The 23,554-nt window shown below is 40.1% G+C and overlaps 1 protein-coding gene across 6 annotated transcripts in view; it reads right to left on the bottom strand.

Moving 5' to 3' along the window:
* Positions 1–23,554, bottom strand: part of RTTN (rotatin) — a 163,385-nt gene that overhangs the window by 33,757 nt on the left and 106,074 nt on the right. For all 6 annotated transcript variants that reach the window (XM_034762541.1, XM_034762540.1, XM_034762539.1 and 3 more), the window contains exons 35-41: positions 17,965–18,076; positions 16,538–16,730; positions 15,149–15,239; positions 11,461–11,614; positions 10,940–11,077; positions 9,506–9,717; positions 2,320–2,425 (exon numbers count right to left, since the gene is read on the bottom strand). In XM_034762541.1, coding sequence (XP_034618432.1) covers positions 2,320–2,425; positions 9,506–9,717; positions 10,940–11,077; positions 11,461–11,614; positions 15,149–15,239; positions 16,538–16,730; positions 17,965–18,076 — 1,006 coding nt within the window. The remainder of the gene's footprint in view (positions 1–2,319; positions 2,426–9,505; positions 9,718–10,939; positions 11,078–11,460; positions 11,615–15,148; positions 15,240–16,537; positions 16,731–17,964; positions 18,077–23,554) is intronic.

Here is a 23,554-nt window from a genome sequence, read left to right as displayed (position 1 = left end):
ATGCCTCTCTTGTCCCAGTGGATGAGACTCAATGCCTTGGAAAACTGTTGTTGGTATGCTGTCCAGGGACACCCAGCATGGCTACTGTAGGGGGCCATACAGAAGAGGTGGTGACATCCAAGGTTCTTCTGACCATCAGTAATGTCTTCCCCAAAATTCCTCTCTCTCACGGTGGGTGTCAAAGAGTAGGTTCCTGTATGAATAGGTAGGAGAACCCTGCACAGAGACAGATGAGACTGAAGAGAAGTCTTCATTATCTTCCTCAACACTGACCAGTGGAGGAGCTCCAACCAAAACAGGTAATGAATTGGAATTGGAAGGCATCGGAGACATATGAGAGTCTGGTTGATCAAGTGGGTCTTGTTACCCATAAACTGCGGAGACTCCAGTTCATTTGGTCAATGATAAACCCTTTGAATGCCTTAATTCTTCCTGGCCAATGAGAGCTGTGGGGAGCGGTGGGCAGCACATCCCTGCAGCCTGCGCTACTTCCCGCAGCTCGCATTGGCCGGGAACAGCAAACCACGGCCACTGGGAGCTGCGGGCGGCCGTGCCTGTGGACAGTCAATGTAAACACTGTTTTGCGGCCTGCCAGTGGATTACCCTGACAGGCCGCGTTCGGCCCGCAGGCTGCCCACCACTGTCCTAAGGTAGAAAGCAGGCAAACCCCACTACTGTATATCTCCTGAGGTGAACAATTGTGGACTACTGATCTACCCATAAAGGGGCTGTTGCAACATTCTAAGGTTTACATAGACTCTTGCACACTTCATAAGGCAGTATGAGAAACTGGGAATATAACATCACTACTGAGACAGAAGCAGCAGGGGAAGCTTAGGTGAGACAATCTCTGCGAAGTCCGTAAGTTTGGAAGGGGAAGGCAATTTCATAAGCTTGTAGTCAGAGTTAAGGTTGTTTTTGAAATTAGCTGCCTTCTCACTTGTCTATATGCTTACTAACCAGATGTACAAATTGTAATGGTAGATTAACATTGATGTAAATTCCCTTGTCAGTTAGAGATTTTTAACATTTTAGGAGTTTTAAAAATGAAGATGCTATAGTTTATGCTGTTCATATGAGGGTTATTCTAATTACTTCAACAATTTTAAATCCTTGAAGGATTTTTTCCCCATTTTTAACAGAATACAAATTTCTAAAACATTACACTTACTTAAAAGAGACAAGGTAAAAATAAACCCCTTGTTTTACCACATGGCATAAGAACGGCCATACTGGGTCAGACCAAAGCTCCATTTAGCCCAGTAACCTGTCTTTCGACAGTGGCCAATGCCAGGTGCTTCAGATGGAATAAACAGAACAGTTAATCATCAAGTGATCCATCCCCTGTCACCCACTCCCAGCTTCTGGCAAACAGAGGCTAGGGACACCATCCCTGTCCATTCTGGCTAATAGCCATTGATGGACCTATCCTCCATGAACATATCTAGTACTTTTTTGAACTGTGTTAAAATCTTGGCCTTCACAACATCCTCTGGTAAAGAGTTCCACAGGTTGATTGTGTGTTATGCGAAGCAATATTTAACCTGCTGCCTATTAATTATTTGGTGACCCCCTAGTTCTTGTGTTATGAGGAGTAATTAACACTTCCTTATTTACTTTCTCCAAACCAGCGGAGGAAGAAAAATTCTCTATCACCCAGAGAGCAATGGAAAGGCGAATGTGTAAGATATTGCTCCATGATCATATACTGAATGAGGAGATCAGAAGGCATACAGAGGTGACTGATGTAGTGCAGGCGATGTACGACAGTGGGTGGGTATTGTCATCTGCAGGCAAGACAATAGGTGGACAACCCGCATCAGTGACTGGATCCCCAGAGACCATAAACGACTGCTGGGCAGACCGAAAACATGCTGGGCTGATCCCATGACAAAACTCTTTGGCCAGAAATGGAAAGAATGTGCTCGCAACAAAATAGCATGGTGTGGCTTTGACTTGCGTTTGTGGAGGCACGGACAAGGACAAGCCGGCCAAAGGTGACAGTCATCAGATGGTCACTACTGCCTAGTACTAGAAAGCTAGATCCTCTTAAATGAAATGCTGTAGGTTGTAACCTGTTAATCCAACCTGAAGTATTACTATTAATAATAAAGATAGGATTAATTCAAAAAAGTGTTAGATTTCACTGGGTACTGACATTTATATAAAATTGTAAACTTCAGTAATCAAACATTTTATTTACAGAGCAGCTTCTTTAGCTTTATTTTTAGACTGAAGACAATGAAAAAATACTATTGGCAAGCATTTGATTTACAGAATATTTTAAGTATATTGTAGCATGTGTCTCTTCAGGCTTACCTTCCAAAGCACATTTCTGGGCACTTTTACTGACAGCCAACAGGGACAGTAAAGCACCTGCAGCAACTCGTTTCAGCACATCTTTAGAGGATTTTCCTTCATAGCTCTGCAAATAAGCAAAGATTTTATCACTACACCGGAAAAGTAAAACATATACTGGAGAAATATTCATGATCATGTTTATGCCTGTAAAAGTGATGTACCATTTTGAATTCTCATTCTGATGACTCAAAATTAGAGCTTGTCAAAATTCAAATTTTCCATTTTGCAGGAAATTTCAACATTTCAAAATTTTCCACAAGCCAGAGATTATGCAAATTTTTGTTTTAGAAACACCAAACCATGGTGTCTATCTACTTTAATTGGAGAGAAACATATTGAAGTTAGAACAATTAATTTGGGTTTTTTTTTCTCCTACACGACTGTCAATCTGTGATAAATGTGTCTATATGGGCACTATTTTTTGCTGAGGAAAGTGTACTGGAAGATTAGCTAGATATTGGGAAAGTGACAATGTTAATCCCTAGGTTTAGTGTAAAGTCTTGAGTTTCTAAATACTATGTACTAATCTTGCTATACCAAGAGAGTTGCAAAAATCCACTCACCAATTTGTAACTTCCCCTAGGGAGTAAGTGGGGAGGAGCAGATAAGACACCAATTTCTACAGAATTGTAAATTCACTCTGCTGCTATTTGGTAAAGCTATGAACAGAACCCCAGATGTATACTTTAGAAGAGCCCTAAAAAGAGAGGGAATCCATAAGGCTGTGGAAAGGCTAGAGCTAACAGCACTAAGGAGGTTCTGGGGTTGTAGGGGAGGAGGGGAAGGTCTCCCTTCCAGCCGCTGGAATGCACTAGAGGGAACTTAAATTATCAACAAAGATAGCACCCTAGTAAAAATCCTACCACCTACAACAGAAATTCTCCTGAGTGATTTGTGCCTAGACTTCACAGATTGTACCCCACCCGCATCTATCTTACATATCATCCCCTGGTTATTAGCTTTAGTCCTCCAGATACATCATTGTCCAGTATTTTTTCAAGCCCTAAATGTGCAATAAATTGATGCTTGCTTTAGGGTTATTTACTGCAGAGCTTAAGGCAGTAAGGCAGGCAGGCCTGAAAAAAAAAGTCAAAATAGGAATAAAAAAGAGCAATGTTTTTCGGACAGCAAAACAAACATTTCAATTATGGGTATGTCTGCACAGCAAAGAAAAACCCGCAGCTGGCCAACTCAGGTTCACGGAGCCGTTTCATTGTTGTGTAAACTTCTGGGCTCGGGTTGGAGCCCTCACACCCCACAGGGTCCTAGAGCCTGGGCTTAAAGTCTACACAGCAGTGAAACAGCCCCGCAGCCCAAGCCCCAGAAGCCTGAGTCAGCTGGTACGGACCAGCCGTCGGTTTTAATTTGCTGTGTAGACATACTCTATATGGGCAACTGAGAGGAGATTAAAATACAAAGGCATAAAGTGGTTCTGTATATATTACTAACACAAAGTTTAAGATAAAAATTTAGATGACAATAGGTCACATCTAATGAAAACAGTTCTACAAGAAAAGAGAAGAGTAAAATACTGTAAGAACAGGGGATCTGCAAGGATATTGATGTAGGTGAAGTGGATGAGATGGGAGGGGGAATCTCTTCTGCTAGGACCACAACAAATGAAAATCTAGAATGAAGTACTGTTTATGAACAGTTCATCAACCACTAACAGATTTAACATAACTTGAAAAAAATATGATGCTGTAGTTCCTATATGTAGGTTACCTTTTGGCTGAAGTATGGCAGTTCAAGGAAATCACCTTAGGAGAAATGAGTAGTGCGTAGAACTGGAAGGCATCTCAGATACTAACAAGAGAAGTCAGGGGAAATGGAAGCTAAATAAGAATGGCTTAGTTTGGGATGCAAAAAATTATATGTATTGGTTGTTGGAAATAAGAGGGAAATTTTTAAAGGTACAAAAATGATTTAGGCACTCAACTCCCACTGAAAGTCCATAAGAGTTGGTTGTCTAACTCCCCTTTGGGCCACTGAAAATCTCTCACTAAGCCCTCCAGCTGGGAAGTCTCTCAACAGCAGAAAACTGACTTTTGGCTTGATTTATCTTTAGGTATGCTAGCTTAGATGGGTATAATAAAGAAAGGAAGGGTCTAGGAGAGTGTAGAATTGTGGCAGCACATAATACCCCTCAACCCTCACAAAGGAGTATGTAATTAACCAACTCAAAATGTGATTGGTCCTAGGAAGGGAGGGACATAGCCAGAACAGCTGGGAGCTGTGCTGAGTCATTATGCAAGCAATCTCCAACATCAAGCTTTTAGCAAGCTCTGAAAGCGATGTGAAGCTTCCTTCCCTAAGTGGAAACCCCATGGAAAGTGGTACCAGTTGGGGTAAATCAAGCCTCGAAGAGCCCTAAACCCACAGTGCAGGTTCAGTTTCCTATTAGACACATTTGAAAAACTAAAGCCACCCCACAATAAGTATCTGGTGAAATGAAACAGAAGTTCAGTGACATTGCTAATCATGGCTAACATTTTGTTTTCCACATACAATAGCGATTCTTCTAACAGTGGGTTAGCCAAGTATTCTGCTATTTCTATAACAGAATTTGGGGATTCATAATGGAGTAGTGTATGATAAAAATTAAAAGATTTAAACATTTTAATCTGTTAGTTTTCCCAGATCATTAATTACATTTTGAGTTCCTTCCAACTGAAGTTGCCAAAGAGCTTTCGTGATTCAACCACACATTTTATGCCCTTTTCTTAGTAAGTATTAAAGGCTTTTTTCCTACCTGTTCAAATGCTAATTGTCTCTATCTTGTCTAGTACTTAGAGTAATAAGTGTTCTCATCTTATTAATATTTGATATATATTTACTAATTGGTCTATTATGTTGTTTTTCTGTAATCTGAATATCCCATTATGTGACCCCTTAGGAGTAAATAAATGCTTCTAAGTGCTACTTATACAATATTCTTACCCATTGCTCAAAAGTTCATTTTTCCTTTTCTTCCCCTCAATTGTCTTGAGAAAACAACCGTAAAAAGTCCATATTCTCTGAGAACTCATCCCTTAACATATTCCCTACTACTTTAACTGGAGCAAGGATTGAGAGGTTAATCAGAGAAAACAGTATTAGATCAATCACAGGAAGTAATGATTCAGAAATGAGAAAAAGATCACTGCTACATTAGATGCACCCTGTTTTAGGTCAGACACTTCTTGGCATGGACAGCCTGCACTGTCTTGGTTGGGGCTGAGGATGGGAGGGCTCAAGGTACAGATCAGGGGTATAAATTCCCAGAAAGCATAGAGATAGTGTTCTTCACTCACTGAAGAAATTAAAAACTGTCTCTACACTCACTGAAAAAGTTATCAGCCCTCAAAGGCCAAGTCCTTTACCATGGCCTGCACTTCCCTTGATTGACCAATGCTTGAAGCCACAATACACACTGCATGGTCACTGCAGTGGCCATATATCTGGCTGAGGGGTCTGAGGCATCCATCGCTGCTTGTAAGGCTGTCACCAGCTGGGCTTCCCTATGATGCCCTTAAGAACCTTTCAGCCAGTGCTAGTGCCAGCCAATTGGGAGGCCCTACGAAGGAATATTTTTGGCCCTCCCCCCACAAAAACACATACTAATAATTAATAGGGGGCCCTCTTGAGCTGCTTGGGCCCTAAGCAATTGCTTAGTTTGCTTATGCCTGGTGCCGGCTCTGTTTTCAGCTGTCATGAGGGAGCTTTGTGAGAAAGGCACTCATCTTGTCCCATGCGAAAAAGTCACACTTATCGCAGCAGGCCCTCACAACCTTCCAAAGAGGTTGAGGCATTTGTACTCCTTGACCTTAGGCATACTTTTGCTCATTCTCTATTTCTCCTACACAGCTAGTACAACTAAAGAGCCTGAGATGGGGTGAATGGAAGTAGTAAAATCTTAAGGGGCTCACCTAGTATCTCTTTTTGATCCATTTCACCATTGGTGGTATAGTGGCTGGTGTCTGCCACAATGGTTTGGCTGGATCAAGCAATCCCTCATTAATGGGGAGGATGATCCTGATGAACCAGAAGCTGACAGAATTTCTAATAGCTTGATTATTTCAGAGAAGTCCCATGTCTGACTCTCCAGCAATCCTCACAATGAGCTCCTGAAAGGCTTTAGAATTGTTGGGTGCCAAGCACATATCTCTTTATCCAGCAATTGAGAGAGATTCTTTGGTGGCAAGATAGGGAGGTGATGTCATTCTGTGCCTGGATCTGGTTCCTCCTGATATTCTGGCATTGGCAGACTCACCAGGGATACCATCTGAGAGAGATCTCTTCCTTGATGATGGAGTGACCCCCTTTCAGTGCCTGACTGACAAGACACTGAGGTGTCACTGCTGGCTTTGACACTGATGTTGAGGTTGGCTTTGGTGCTGGGGCTGTAAGTGTTGGCACCAGATTTTTTTTTTTTTTTTGCAGTGTCTTCTCCGTGCCAATCTTAAGTGACTGAAGGGCTGTTCCATGATACTGGCATGTTCACTAATAGAATTCTGGAACTTGTTTCGTTCAAGGTTGCTCGAAGTAAGTGGAATTTTAGCCTTGCTCTTGCGACCAGTGTATCATAGCAGAGAAGGACAAGAATACAGAGCATCTGCTCAGAATATGCAATTTCCCTAAGCAAGAGAGACATCTACTGTATTCATCCTTCAGGAACAGACAAGGCTTGAAGCTTGCAGATTTTGAGATTGTCATTTTGAAGAGCCCTATACAGGGTGTAAGAGTATAGAGGCGGTTTCACTAACAAGTTCAGTACAGAGGGGTCACACCAGTCGAAATCAGGAGATCAGAAGTAGTTCTGAAGACATAAAGAAGTTAGCCTGAGCTAAGCATGAGAGACACTTGGCAGGTTCTGTCTTATTGCCACAAGCAGCAAGAGGAAACTGAAGGTTGTGGCCACTGGAAAAGGAGGTGAATAGTGAGGTAGCAAAATTTGCAGATGATATAGAATTACTCAAGATAGTGAAGTCCAATGCTGACTGTAAATACTTACAAAGGGATCTCACAAAACTGTGTGACTAGACAACAAAATGGCAGATGAAATTCAATGTTGATAAAATGCAGAAACAATGAGGAGTCCTTGTGGCACCTTAGAGACTAACATTTATTTGGGCATAAGCTTTCATGGGGTAGAACCCACTTAATCAGATGCATGGAGTGGAAAATACAGGAGCAGGTATAAATATATGAAAATATGTGATTTGTCTTACCAAGTGTGAGGTCAGTCTAACAAGACAATTCAATTGACAGCAGGATACCAAGGGAGGAAAAATAACGTTTGAAGGGGTAATAAATAAATAAATGGAGATATCCTATCTCCTAGAACTGGAAAGGACCTTGAAAAGTCATTGAGTCCAGCCCCCTCCCTTCACTAGCAGTGACCAAGTACTGATTTTGCCCTAGATTCCTAAGTGGCCCCCTCAAGGACTGAACTCACAATCCTGGGTTTAGCAGGCTAATGCTCAAACCACTGAGCTATCCCCCTCCACCAGATGAGAGTGGCCCATAAATGCAGAGTAACTCACATTGGAAAACAATCTCAACTATACATACAAAATGTTGGGGATCTAAATTAGCTGTTACCAATCAAGAATTGATCTTGGAGTTATAGTGGATAATTGTCTGAAAACATCTGCTCAATTTTCAGCATCAGTCAAAAAAGCTAATAGAATGTTAGGAACCATTAGGAAAGGGATAGATAATAAAAACAGAAAATATCATAATGCCGTAATCCATGGTACGCCTTCACCACTGCTGCATGCAGTTCTGGTCACCTCATCTCTAAAAAGATATATTAGAATAGGAAAAGGTACAGAGAAGGGAAATAAAAATGATTAAGGGTATGGAACAACTTCTACATGATGAGAGATTAAAAAGACTGGGACTGTTCATATTGGAAGAAACACAACTAAGGGGGGAATATGATACAGGTCTATAAAATCATGAATGGTGTGGAGAAAGTGAATAAGGCAGTGTTAGGTATGTCTTCACATAACACAAGAACCCAGGGTCTCCCAATGAAATTAATAGGCAGTAGGTTTAAAACAAACAAACTTCCTTTTTCCTTACTTCTTCACATAATGCACAGTCAACCCGTGGAATTGTTGCCAGAGGATGTAGTGAAGGCCAAAAGTATAACTGGTTTCAAAGAAGCATTAGATAAGCTAATGGAGGACAGGTCCATCAATGGCTATTAACGAGATGTTCAGGGATGCAACCTCGTGCTGTGGGTGCCACGACACCTCTGATTGCCAGAAGCTGGGAGTGGACAACAGGGGATGCATCACTTGTTAATTGTCCTGTTCTGTTCATTCCCTCTGAAGCATCTGGCACTGGCTGCTATCGGAAGATAGGATACTGGGCTAGATGGACCACTGGTCTGACCCAGTTTTGCCATTCTTACGTTCACACCACCCTTCATGTCCACGCACAAGAGCTTAAGGTGTCACAGGGCACGAGAGGCCCCAACAGTCACTGCTACTCAAAGTTTTTCAAGTCTCATGTGTGTAAATAAAGCACATCTACAGTAAGATCCACACCGACACATACTTGAAAAAAAACTATTGTTCCAGCAATTGTGGCAAAATAATGGAATATTAAGAGAAATATCACTGGGCGTCTAGGTATCAGAACAATAAGAGCAGTTAGCCATATCTTATTATAAAGAACAAATTCAAACAAACTTGACAGCTTCTAGTGACTAAAACTAGTGAAAAAAAGACCGATCTTAAATATTCCAAGGCATATTTCGAAAAGTAGGAATCCTTTTGGCCAAAATATTGAATTATTTCCAATTTAAATTTGCATAATGATATTCTAATTATGTAAAATCTTCCCCTGCAGTTGAAATCAGATATTGTATTCACGTCCTACCCTAAACTATTATGTAATGTCGCTGTGTGGTGTTAACCAGCTGTCGTCTTCAGAAAAAGCTGTATAACAGTGGTGGGAAGAGTGATTTCTATATGCAGTTAATAAACCAGTTTGTCTGAAGTGCTCTGGATTCTTTACTAAGATTAGTTCTCAAAATAGGTTGGCCTAGCTTTTAATTAGACATTCAGAATTACAATAGAAACATGATCTCAGTCATATAATCAAAACCATAATACCATCGTATTAATTTACTGAATATACAAATTTATACCTGAATTATTAATTCATTAAGTTTGGCTCCTGATGCCAAACTTCCTTCAGCTTCATCTAGAAGAAAAGTAATTGTTGGGTTGGGGCAAATATTCTGTTTATCTTGGAGCTGCCTTTTCCCTTCTTCAGCCAAGAGAATGGAGAGGAATTGCAAACTGGCCATATATAAGCTGGGACATGTGGTAGACAGATGCACACAGTCACAAATTGTATCTAAAAGGTCAAATACATAACAGATTTTTTTTTTTAAATTTCAGCATCAAGACATGGTTAAACATTTCAGAACTGGAACAGACTAATCCAAGGTATGTGCCTGGGTCATGGAACAGCACACCAGTGCTTGCAAGAGACATCCAATGAGCCCTAAGTATTTGCTCCTAAGTTTAAAAATATATTTTTGTATTCTAAATTTATGGAAAGTGTGAATGATTAAGTACACCTCTACCTGATATAACGCTGTCCTTGGGACCCAAAAAATCTTATCGCGTTATAGGTGAAACCGCATTATATCGAACTTGCTTTGATCTGCCGGAGTGCGCAGCCCCCCCCCCGAGTGCTTTACTGTGCTATATCCGAATTCGTGTTATATCGGGTTGCATTATATCGGGGTAGAGGTGTATTCCATGTTACATTTGAAATTAAAAGAACAAAACCACAAATGAGCACTGAAACTGTTTAGTCAACCTTCACTTGCTTGAATTTTGTAGCCTTCCCCTCACTTTAGACCAGAGCTTGCATTATACTAAAGACAGCAACAGTCCGAAGCTTTTCATTAGAAGCTGACTCTGTTGGCAGAAGTGCAGTTAGGCCCTGGCTCAACAAGTTACTTAGCACATGCCTAACTAAAAGCATAGATTTCAATGGGACTACTTAGGTGACTGATTGTAGGCACATGCTAGATTACCTTGCTTAATCAGGGTCTTAATTATAATAATTAAATTATTATTTGTGTAATAGTTTAAACTATTATACAATAACAAGTGACTACATAATGACTCATGCAGCAAGAAAAGTTTGTGACCTTTAAAAATATTTTTCAGGCTTGTATGTTTTTGTTTGCTTTCTTATGTTTTACATAAACTATCAGTGTAAGAAAAAAAACCCAAACAAAAAACAGTATGCTATGGCTCTGTTCAGCCTCTAATTAAAGCTGATTTACTTTATCCCAAAGTTCAGAACCAGAAACTGTTAAAGTCTATATAAAAAAAAATTGGAAAGCTGTGTAATAGCTGAGAAATGACTTTACGGAACTATATAAGAAAAAGTTATAAAAACAAACAAGGGTAAAAATACACTCCATATCTTCTCAGTAAAAAGCAGACACATTTTGTTTATTGTTATGGACATGTCCTTTATAAGTATTTGATAGCATCTAATAAGAGGTCATCCTCATTATTAGCTGCAAGGCCTAAATCCATCTAAGAATAGGCATTACCAATTATTGCAGTCCAATGTTTTCCAAGAGCTGCTGTCACAGATGGAAGAGCGATTTGGCCACTTTTCCTTAACAGTATAGCCAGAAGGCTAAACAAGTCTGTCCATGTTTGGTGAACCGCAGATGTTAACTCAGTATCTGCAAACAGAACATAGGAAGTTCAAGCTACTGACACATAAACAGAAATCTGGATATCTAAGCCTGACCACAAAAACTTACCTTTAAAATAAGAAGTGATGAAAAAAAAAAAAAAACACACCAAACAAACATGCAACCCCCATCCCATACACAAATAATTCAGCCCCAAACCAATTTTAACTCAGTTTCTCTCCTTATTTCATAATTATGTTAGAAGACTAGAGAGTAAATGGCTAGCAGATATAAACTTCTAAATATTAGCATGTAGCAAATGAAACATGTAACTCTACAGTTTAACATACAATGTCAGGAAAGATGGTACTGATTTTGCTGAGTAAGACATGCATCTGTCTGTCTAGACATGAGAAGTATCTACATATTACCCAAGCCATCCAGAGAGCGAAGGGAGAGGATCATTAAGGTATTTCCCAAAAGAGGTTTCATTAGTTCATCCTGGATTACAAGGTGAGTGTCTACCAATAAACATGATTGTAGAAGCTTGGACACTGAAGACAAGTACTGAAGTAGGAATAAAACCTGTTAAAATAGTAAAAAGGACACAAAAGCTGGATCCTTGCAACCTGATTTTACAGTATGTAAAGACCTACTTTAGGCAATACCACATAATGCACCTTTTTGGGAATCTATATCTGTCTATATATCTATATATATAGTTAGCAGAATTTGATATATTTTTTTAATTTGACTTTTTTTGTCCATTTTTATTTAAGATTTTTTTATTTTTAACTATTTTTATTTTTAAAGTTGTGGGGGATAGGGTTGGACTTAGGGTTAGGGCTGTACTGACAGCGGGGTGGCTCTCTCTATGGCCCCGGGGAGCAAGGTGCAGGGGAAGCTGCAGTCGTCCTGGACTTGCAGAACAGAGATGCCCAGCCACAAGGATTAACTTGTGGCTACGGAGGTGGTCATTCCACTGCCGAACAGTTCCTGCCAGGGGCGGCTCCTACACTCCTGGCTGGTGAGTGAGCGAGCTGGGCCATGACTAGGGAGCTGCAGAGGGCTCCCTGCACAGCCGTGGAGCTGGTGACACTGGATCCCTGCTGGCATAAGGTGCAGAGAAGGTTCGGGGTCCTGTCTGGGCATAGCAGAGTCGTCGTCGTCCCCGGCTGCAGAGAAGGCCACCCTGCTGCTGACTAGTTCCTAAAGCCCCCCACAGCTGGGCTGAGGGGGTCTTTGTTCTGCTGGGCCAGGACTGCAACCTTCCCTGCACCATGTGTCTGCAGGAATTGGGTGTCATTGGCTTCACTCACACATTCACCAGCCAGGAGTGGGGGAGCCACCCCCATGCAGGAACTGTTCAGCAGTGGGGTAGCCTTCCCTGCCACCAGGGGCTCGTCTTCCTCCTTGAAGTCCTAGTCACGGGAGGGTCTCTGCTCTGCAAGGCCAGGACAACTGTAGTCTCCACTGCACCTTGATTCTGCAGGGATCAGGTGTCACCAGCCCCGCAGACATACAGGAATCCTCTGCAGCTCTGCTGTCACAGCCCTATCCCCTCATTCTTGTGACAATGGAGTTGCTGGTGACACTTGATCCGTGCTAGCACAAGGTGTGGGAAAGTCTGTAGTCCTGGTGGGGCAGAGCAGAGACCCCCGGCATGCCCAGCTAGTGAGTGAGAAAGCAGGTCTGTGTCAGCAGGACTCAGTTTTAGCAGTGGGGTGGCCTCCCCCACAGCTGGGGGCTCCTCCTCACAGCCCTCTGCTCTGTCCCATGAGGACCGCAGACTCTCCCCGCACCTCCACCCCTAATTTGTCACCAGCCCTGAGGCAGCACAAGGAGCCCTATACTGCTGCACTGTCACAGACCCAACTTAGTCCCATGACAGCAGGGCTGCAGAGGACTCCTAGCATGGACTCCCAGATACACTCAGAGTATAGATACTCATTGATTTTTTTGTCATTGATTTCAGTGTCAGCTGAAACTGACGTTTCCTGAGAGTTATCAATTAAAATTTAATCCTGTCAAGCCTAAATATATATATCAGTTAAAGAGATGGGGCAATTAAGGTGATGTTTCTGCCCCGCAAACATTTATTATACAAGATGATGGAAAATTCCCATTCTACAGACACTGGTGTGAAATTCAAGGTATCACTGATAGAGAAGGAAATTTCTTAGGAGGAAGTTATGGAGAAACCTAGAGGACTAAACGATATTCCTCGGAATAGTTGTGAAGCAAACAGAAAAATACAGCATGGGGACACTGATGAGAACATGAATATATCCTGATAATGGCCACTGTAACTGAAGATTTAAAAAATGCTAGTGATTTTTCCAAAGGAACTAAAGGAGGGTCAGTGAATTACATCTTTTTGAGTGTTTCCAGACTCTCTCAAAAGAGGCTCTCTTTGCAGTCTCTTTGGTAGTTTAAGTAAATTGTTTGATAAAAGAATATGGCAGCCCTTCGCACAGTTATATATACACATTTAGACTATGAAAGTTCTTTTTGATACAACTTAAATGTTGTGGAAGACCTTGGCTTCAATTTTTCACCCCATACATCAATGGTCAGCCTCACAAAATATTTGAGGAGTGGATAATGACTTCTCAGTACATCCGCCTGCGAAACTTAAGGAATTAGTTTTTTTTATTTCTTTCTGACGTTTGCTGTGACAAGTTCTGCCCATGTTTTTTTCTATATAATATTATTTATTTTATGAAAGAAAAACATAGCATTAGGGCCCCAATCCTGGAAACTCTTAAGTATGTGCATAACTATACATATGCAAGTTGTCCCACTAACAACAGTTCAACTCTTCATGTGTAAAGTTACACATCTGCTTTAATGTCTGCAAGATCTAGGGCCTCAACTGAAGTGGCCATGTTTGTTGTGGACAACTAGATGGAGAAATATGAGTGCAGCCAGATGCAAGGATTTGCATGCTAAACAGCTACTTAAAACAACACATATATGAGACAGTAACTGGTTGAAACTATTCAGTATAAAACATCATAATGCCCAGCCTGTCATGTGCTTTTGTATAACCGAAGAGTTCATTCTGAAGACATAAGGCTACATTTTTACAACAGAACATGTGGAGCAACAGTATCCTAGCAATTTGCTGATAGTCTTCGTTTTATTTAAACATGTCAGAACATTTTTTTTCATGGAAAAGTGGACACAGCAACAAATTATTTTATCTGGCTCCACTTACTTTAAGCTAATTGACACTTTTAAAATATAATGTCTTTGGCATAATGACTATTATGGTGTTTCAATATAATTTTTGTGATTCCATTCCTATCACAATAGCAATGGCTGTATCATCACTATTAGAATGCACTATGACTAAGATTCAGTTTTTGTCACGGGTATTTTTAGTAAAAGTCATGGACAGGTCACGGGCAATAAACAAAAATTCACAGAAGCCTGTGACCTGTCCCTGTCACTAAACATATCCCTAACTAGAGGGATAGGCAGGGATACCCACTGCTGCTGGGCCTCTCGGGTCCCACACTGCTATGGTGCATGGCACTCCGGAGTCCCCCTGCCCATGGGGTGGAGCAGGGCAGGTGCAGGAGGTCCGCCAGCCCCCTGCCGCTTGCTGTCTACCAGCCCCGTGGCAGAAAATATCATGGAGGTCAATGGAAGTCATGGATTCCATGACGTCCGTGACCTAATTGTAGCCTTAATTATGACCTGGAGAGTTTCTAGTTTATCTCTACATATCACACTAGGTCAAAAATTAACATACAGAATTAGGGTAGCGTTTGGGAGGTTTTTAATCAAGTTTTAAAGAATTTTTTTTTTCTTGATGGTTTAGAATAGATTGTTAAAACTGTTTTATAGTTTGACAGTTTTACGTATAACTCTTAAAAACACAATGAATAGCCTACTGCGAATAGTGCATAGTATATTTTCCTCTCAAGTTTACATAATAATTTGATTGAATTATGATTTAATGTAATTTACATGACAATTCAGAATAGCTTTGATACAGCTGTTCTAAGATACTGGGTATACATGTAAACAAACTGATATAGTTGTATACGTTTAATGAACTTCAGGATTTTTAAATTCATACAGTGCATTTCATAATCACATACAACTAACCTGAACTTTTGTATGTTCAATGTGACATGGATGAGGCAGAGGAGCTTTCAATTCCAACATACATCTTTCAACAAACCTAGCATTTACAAGACTAATGGAAAATATAGGATAAACAGTTTGTTAGAGTAATATATGTTTCAACTTTCATGCAAAACAAAAGAAATTTTATAAATATGCTTTAAAGATAACAGTACATATCATTAACTTAGAGTAAAATACATTACAGGGATGTGACAATTATCCCCAAATAGCTATATTACTTCAAACCCTAGTGCAGATGCACTTATACTGGTATAAAAGGTATTTGTGTTTGTTTTTTTTTTAAAGCAAAATAGTTTTACCAGTACAACCACTAGCGTGGATGTTGTTATATCAGTAGGGAGGTGTCTGATTCTAGTATAGATTATTCCCCTTCCCGTACAGGAATAAGCTATACAGGTATAAACACCTTAATATTGGTGTAACTGCATCTACACCAGTAGGATTTTTACTGCTTTAATTCCATTAATATGTATTGTGTAGACAAGCCCCTAATAAAAGTCTTTGACATTCTAAAGAGTGTCCTGCACTAAGATAAAACTGACAGGAAGTTTCACTGTTTAAAAACAGTGTCAGATACTTCCTTCATGTGACCAAACGTAGTTCTAGTGCTTCATATGTCACAGGTGGACCAACCACTTACAGTCTGAAAAACTAAACCTTTTTTGTAACATACTGTAACTACATTTGTTCTAAAAATATATATATTAACTTTAACCTGAGTATCACTTTAATGTTGTTTAGTATTAACAGTTTTTGCATTTAATTACTTTGAGTTCTTTAAAAAAAGAAACAAAAATAGGGAGGGTCTCAAACCTAAGCCCTCTCACAGCTGCCAAATATCACTTGGAGATATAGGAGAGGGAAAAAGGACAAGTCCCATGCTGTCAAACTCCACTTTCCCCTCCAAACCCAACTTTCCAATATACACAAACATACACTTTGTGCAATGAAAAAAAATCACAATGAAATATAATCACTTACAACTCTCAATGTCTGATGATCACATATTCAAAAATGGACAATAAATAAATACCCATCTGAACAAAGGTTAATCATTACCAGAGGGAAAGAGGAGATGCCCGCACTGATGAAAACCTGTACCAGAAAGACTCACTGAAAATAATGAGAATCATCTGTCTGGAAATAGGTACCTTTTCCGTAAGCATAAAATGAACACATGCGTCTGCTAGCTTTATTTAAAAAGTGTTAGTGAACATTTCAGAGTACCCGAGAACCAATCAATATCTGTCACAAAGTTCTGGTTAGAAACATGGATATTGCTGATCCTATTCTAGTTCTCCTTTACTGCTGCACCTGTTTGTAGCTCAGCAGTTATTGATCTCTTACCTACTGAGAGGTGTTAGTAAGCGTGCTTGTCGAAGAGCAATTCCAGTGTCCTTTGGAACAACCACCAGCAGGTTGTCCAGCAGGCTGCATACAGCTGACAGGAGAGGAGGTGTGACTAGAGCACACTGATTAGAAAGAACACCAGACTGGGGAGAATCATGTGGAGATGCTGTTGTGGTTGTGTCACTCTGACCTAGAACACAGTGACCAAAACAAAAACACTCATCCAAAGACAAGACAGAGTAATTACATAATACAAAGAACTATATATTTTATTTGCTACCCAGTGTATCCAACTCCCCTATAGATTTTTAAACAGTAAAACAAGAGCTTCTTGGAACAAAACATACGAAGTTTCATATGGTTACACCTCAAACTATAAGAAGTCAAATATGGAAAGCTGCTTGGCAATTTGCGGAACAAGAAACCTAAATGAATAATCAGAAAAAAGACAAGTGGGAAAAAATTAAAATAATGAATGAAATATTTTTATGCAGTGTTTCCCTTAATTATTGTTTTTATTTAATCATTTGTGATAATAAAATATATCACAAATTATAAAAATTAAGTAAGATGATGCCCAGATTCTATGACTGAGGAATCCAGAGAAGCATATTCATAATGCTTGCTAATTTGCCTGAAAATGTTAAAAATACAGTTTTTCATTGTAACATAACAATCACTTTAAAAAACAACTGCTCTGCTACAGGGGGGCGAAGTACTTTTTTTTTTTTTTTTAGATTGAGAACAGATTAGGAGAGATGGGGAAAGAGTGGGACAAAGAAATTCATAACAGAAGACCTTTATGCGAGACATTTATCTCTCTACTGAAAGCCTAGCGTTCTGGAAAGCTGACAGATTGACAACAATGAAAACCAAAGTCCATCCAACACCTGTATCTCTAAAAAGATCTCTAAAGGCTTCCTTACATAGCTATGCCAGGAAAGTTCAGACTCTGTGCTCATATAACGCAGCCCCACTGCTGAGACCACCAGTAAGACCACCAATCAGTGCCAAGTGTGGTGATTGTTTTTGCAATGCAGACATCTGTCCATTAGAAATGGACAGACTATGAATTTATTTCAGATAGGCTACAAAAAAGCCACCACATGCAACTTTTGGTTATTACCAACTTGTTAGTACATAGAACCTTTTATTTCTAGACTACTGGGTCAAATGTGGGTCAGGTCGCCAAACAACCAACTTCCAAAAAGATACTTTTTAAAATTAGCTATAACTTTAAGAAGTAGCTGTTGTATTTAATGTTCATGTGTAATTCTCTCCCTTCTCACATGGATAATGGATTTCTTACTTTCAATTCCACAGAAAACCTCACGCAATATTGCTAATCTCCCTTCACCCCAAAGCAACCAAAAAATATTTATGTCCATGGATACATTTAAAAATTAAATTGAAATCTGGTTTACCTTGAGCCATAAGCCGATCAACTGGTGTTTCAGGGACAAAACAAGCTGATGCTAGCGGGATAGGGGCCTGCAGCTCATCAACACTCCCCACTGACGGTGAGGCAGAAAGGATCTAGGAAGCGATAAAAACAAAGCAATTGATTCACTCTTTGTTAATATTATGGTGTTTATTGTCCAAAGATAGTTAATTTTTCAGGAGCAAAGTGTTTGGGAGGGGATGGGGTAGTGTGTGTTTGTTTTAATAGTCAGTGTTAAAAAATCGGTTCCTGGCCTCGCCTGAAGCTCCACAGTGCCAGTGACATATGCCCAGTGGTCATGACAGATCATTAGTGCACTTCAGCCTTTTCCACAACTGTTTTCAACTATGCAAAACGGAATAAAACCTGCCACAACAGAATTATTTTTGTCATACCTTTTGATTTCATCTCTAGTGAATATAGTTAAATATTCAGATTAATGTGATAACCAGAGTAGCAGTAAGCAAATAGCTCCTCCCTTAGCAACTGCTGTAGACACACACCAGTTGGTTGTGAACATTACACTAGCTGTTTATATTAATACATGTGCATTCAATGGACAGGTTCTTTAAAACACTTAAGCTCTGATCCTGGAAAGTATCATGTAGGTGCTTAACTTCAAGCATGTGAGCAGCCCCACTGAACTGAAAATGGGGCTACTCATGTCCTTAAACATGAGTGCCCGAGTAAGTCTTTTTAGGTTCAGGACCTAAGTCTTCTCTTTAAACACTTCATTGTAAAATGTCCTGTCATTGCAAATCCTAATGAAGGAGTACAGGCCTACTGAGGCATATCAGTTTTCTTAACTGGTAGATGTTCAATATACTGGAAGCCTCCCAATCCCATTCTGTTTTTCTTCTGTAAATCATGATTTTTTTCATCCCCCTTGGAAAAGAATCTGAATCACTGAAGCATTTAGATTTCAGCTTTTCATGCTGCCTGGCCACAGTATGATTGCCATTTTAGCCCATGAAAGAATATGCCCAAATACATTTCTTAGTCTCTAATGTGCCACAAGTACTCCTAGTTCTTTTTTCTCCAGAAGCTGTGACCAGCTGGTACAAGGAGGGTCAGAAAATAGCTTATTCAAAACAGTATGATTTATTTAATCATAGGAACACTGCAAGCAGAGAGAAGGGTCAAAAATATCAAAAGCCTACATGCGTTGTCTTACCTAAACTTAGCCTTTCTTTTCCAGTTTAAATGTGTTCTGCTTAACCCAGGCACCACCCCAAGCATTGTGAAAGGGAGAGACAGGTTGTCCCCTACAAATGCTACCTCTCAAACAGTCTTACCTCTTTCCTCACCCCACCCCCTCAGGTGTTGCTCAGGTCCCAGGATATCTTTTAGCTTTTGCCAAGTCCCTTTGTTTAAGAGCTCCTGCCTGAAGTTTTTCCCACTCCCTTCAGGGCCACCTGCCTGCCTGCTGATGAGAACATGGCATGGGTCAACTTACAAAGGAACTACACCTGTACTGTGTGTCGAATACCAGGGATGGGAATTAACTACATCCATTGTCTGCTTTTCCTGCAGTCCTACAGAGCCCCATAGCACTGAGTTAACCATAGGGCTTCTTTATATCTGTCACTCACTGAATATCAAACAAATGGGGATTCCCACAATGTTAATAAAAAATACAGATATTCTTCACACATTCTTCACAGATGGTTTGATGTTTCTTGGTGTCTCTTGAATTTAAAGAAGTAATGAATAAGCAATGTGGAGCAAGTATCCATTCTACATTCTCCAATGCCCACCAATCTGAAGTCAACTGGAACCAAGCATCTGAGCAGTGGGATAGCCTGCCCCTAGGCTTATTTCTGGATGGAGACATTTGGTTACAACCACAGTGACTGTTTGGACTGGAAGGACGGGTTGGACTTGTTATCTGATCGGGGTTTCCTCTGGGTGTTCCATGTCCAGATTTTACCGCTGGCACAAGAGGATTCCCTTCTCTTTCTCTGTAGATAAGAGCAAAAGGCCTCATCCAAAGCCCACCAAAATCAACTGAAAGGTACCCCACTGACTTCAATGGGCTTTGGATCCGTCTAAAAAGGAACCTCTGCCGTTGCCTAGGGTTTGTAGTCAGCCTAGGACTTTGCTGGAGTGAGAAGCTTTAGCTTGTCCAGGTCATCAGATACCACCTTATCAATACAAAGAACAGGAGTACTTGTGGCACCTTAGAGACTAACAAATTTATTAGAGCATAAGCTTTCGTGGACTACAGCCCACTTCTTCGGATGCATACTCTGCATCTAACACGGCTGCTACTCTGACACCTTATCAATAGTTCTCAAACATGAGTCCACCAGAGAGTTTTGAGGCACCAAGAATGTGCTTTAAAATAGCTATCTGCTAAAGCCAGATGTGACATCCAGCCACTGAATTAGCTACAATTCTTGCTACCAGTTTCAGGGAATCACAAATGCAGTGGCTACAGATATTTTCCATAATACAAGTTGAATTTATTATGATGATTGGGTCTTTTTAGCTTGTTGTACTGGGAAATTGTGGCTCTAGTGAAACATGTGGCTGCAAATAAAGCTATCAGGGATTCTGAAGAAGTTTCTACGAGTGGTTTCTATCTTTTTGTCTGCAGGAACTATACTCTTCGTGGGGAGTACAATTGCTATATTGGCTTTGGGGAGGGTGAAGGAAAAAGTTTCTATTATCCTATAGAATTTCAAAGCTTGCTGACAGAGCCTTTTCCCTTTGTTAGAAGTTTCCCATTCCTCCTTGAAAAAGGAATGAAGTTGAATGAAAACATTTCCTTATGCTTCTCAGCTTCATTGTTACTGTGATCCAAATTGGAGCTTCCCTTCTTTGGGCGAGATGCTAGAGGTTGTGGAAATCGATGAGCATCAGGACAGCTTTTGGGCTTTATTCACTCTATTTATTTTTTTTGGGTTGTCCTTTTGATTACCTTTTGAACATATGGTAATCCTTTTGATTACCTTTTGAGTATATGGTAGTCCCCCCCTGAGGACCAACTACTTTTTTTGTCTGTTCTCTCCTTTTAGGTCATAACCCATGCTGGTGGAGGTGTCCTGAGCTTATTCACATCACATATGATGCTCCTCACTCTCCAATATATAACTGGAGATGAAGTGCAGGGGATCATCCTAACAGAACTCAGATCTTCCTTTTGCACAGATGGAGAGTCTAAATGGATGTCAGATTCCTTGTCAAGTGGTCTTAACTGACCACTTAAGAATCAGGGTCAGGAGTCTGTCGTTTATCCCTTTAGAGGTGGACCAGACCAGGTTGTTCAGGGGGAACTTTGGGCTCACTCATGAAGAAAAATCTTTGAATGAGCAGAGACCAGTTTGCTGAATCCCAAGCACTCAAGAGGATTGATGTCTCTGTGAAGTAGTTTCTGAGCAAGTGTTTGCTAATTTTGGCAGATCTGAAGGTCTGAGAAGGTCTCTTCTCAGTTGGGGTTCACCTCTTAGTCTTAGACTTGCTCAGCTTTGTTGGGAGGGACAGGGGGAGAAAGAAATAAAAGTAAAAGAAAGAAAGCCCCCTAAGAAGTGGATAATATGAAAGCCTTGCTTGCAACTTCCTCAAAACAACTTCAAAAGTTATGAAGCTAACAGGTAAGACAGGAGTGATGAATCGCCACGGTTTGCATCACCAGAAGTAGCTAATCTGACACAGGGAGGTTTGGCAATCTCTGCAGGCCCATTGACAGGTCTGAACTGCCTTGGTACATGCAGAAAGAAAGGTGTAGCACAGCTGTCTTGTAATTCAGTAAAGGTCAGGATCCAGAAATAAAATAAACCCGAACTACTAAAAAAAATATCAGAAGATTGATTGACAAAAAAAACCCAGGCCCAAATACAAAGCAGCAGTCACAATGGTCAGCAAAGTGAAGAGATGCCCACTTATGGGCAACTCTGCACTGATTCAGCACTGCACTTTCACTCCGAAAATCTTTTAAATGATTGGCTAAAGCCATAATTCCGTTTCTTTTTAAAGAAACTCTCCAATAGTCATAGAAAAATCTTTAGTAAATAATGTTACATAAACCAGCAAAGGCGTAAGTGTGCCCAGGTGTTGAAAGAATGAGTTCATTACTACATACAGAATAAGCTTAGAGAAGGAATCTCAATTATGGTTATCCAAAACTTCAAGAAACTATTAGTAGCACAGCATATAGTACAGGTAAAACATGTACACTTTACAGTTTCCTTATCCCTACTTTGTGTTGTCAAGCTGCCTGAATCTTACAGCCCAAGAAAAGGAAAACAAGGTCTTAGGTAAGTAAAAATCCATAATAATTTAAACTGGTTATAAAAATGTACCTAGTTAGCTTCTTGCACCAGTGAAGCCTTTGCTGGTAATGGCTTCACAGCAGCATCACAGCAGGATAAAGCTTAAAAACAGAATTTTTCTGCTATCTAAACTGGACACATACAATACAACAACAACGTCATTTTCACAGTGTTCTGCTGTTCTAGGAAGGAAAGATCTTATCACCTCTGATGGTGATGAACTTAAGGTAAAAGACATTATATCCAGTAAAAGGATCTTTTTACCACTACCTATGTCCTCTCACCAGAAGTAATTTAACTTTCTTATGGCATAAAAACTAAAGATTTTGAAGATTGGAAAAGACAGGAAAGTAAGGGGTATTTGTGAGTTAGCTAATAAAATGGAAAGCATAAATGTAAACAAAAATTACAAAAGAAATTTGAGTTTTTGTCCTTCATCTACCATTACTTACAAATTAAGTACTTTTCTTTACCATGAGTATTAACCCTGCCCCCAAAACAATTGGAATTTCCCTAATAGACCTTGAATAATCAGTTCTAGTGAGAGCTCCATCCCAAGGCTTAAACACCTCACTGTATAACACTCTGATAGCCATGGATCCAGAGCATAAACACACATTTATAAAATAATGAGAAGGTTCCCTAGGAAAGGATGGTCACCACTGAAAGTTATGGCCACATTTCGGAGATGGTTTTAGTTTCTTCAATCCGTGCCACCTTCTGTAAAAGTTACTGCAAACTGGTCATGCTGACATGATAAGCACTCCTGGACCGGGACTGCGACGTCCTATCTCTTTGTACAACACTGAGCATGTTGGGGCCCCAGTACTGATTGAGGTCTTTGGACACCTAATACTATAATATAAAGCTAATAAAATAAAAATAATATAATTGTCACTTGTGTTCAGTGAGACTATTAATTAGCGGGAAAGTTAAAAAGAAACGTCTTATTTAAGAGTACTTTCACCACATCTGACTATACTCTATCTGCTGAAAGGAAACACTTTCTAGGAGAAGTAAAAATTACATGTTTCCACTATCCATAAGATAACTGGATAGAAAACTAAAGATGCAGATATGGTATAAAATCAGCAATCCAGAGCGATCCTACAATATATGATCTTGCAACAGGAGGCAGTGTGAACAAATAGATAGGTCAAAGGACTGGACTGGATCCCGGAGACCTGAATTTTATTCCAAGCTCTGCTACTGCCCTGCTGTGTGACCTAGAGCAAATTATTTCACCTCTCTGTGCCTCAGTTTCTCCATCTGTAAAATAGGGATAACTATACTTATCTC

Source organism: Trachemys scripta, chromosome 2 (genome assembly GCF_013100865.1).
Source record: "Trachemys scripta elegans isolate TJP31775 chromosome 2, CAS_Tse_1.0, whole genome shotgun sequence".
Taxonomy (NCBI): domain Eukaryota; kingdom Metazoa; phylum Chordata; order Testudines; family Emydidae; genus Trachemys; species Trachemys scripta.
This window is presented reverse-complemented; position numbering and strand designations above follow the sequence as displayed.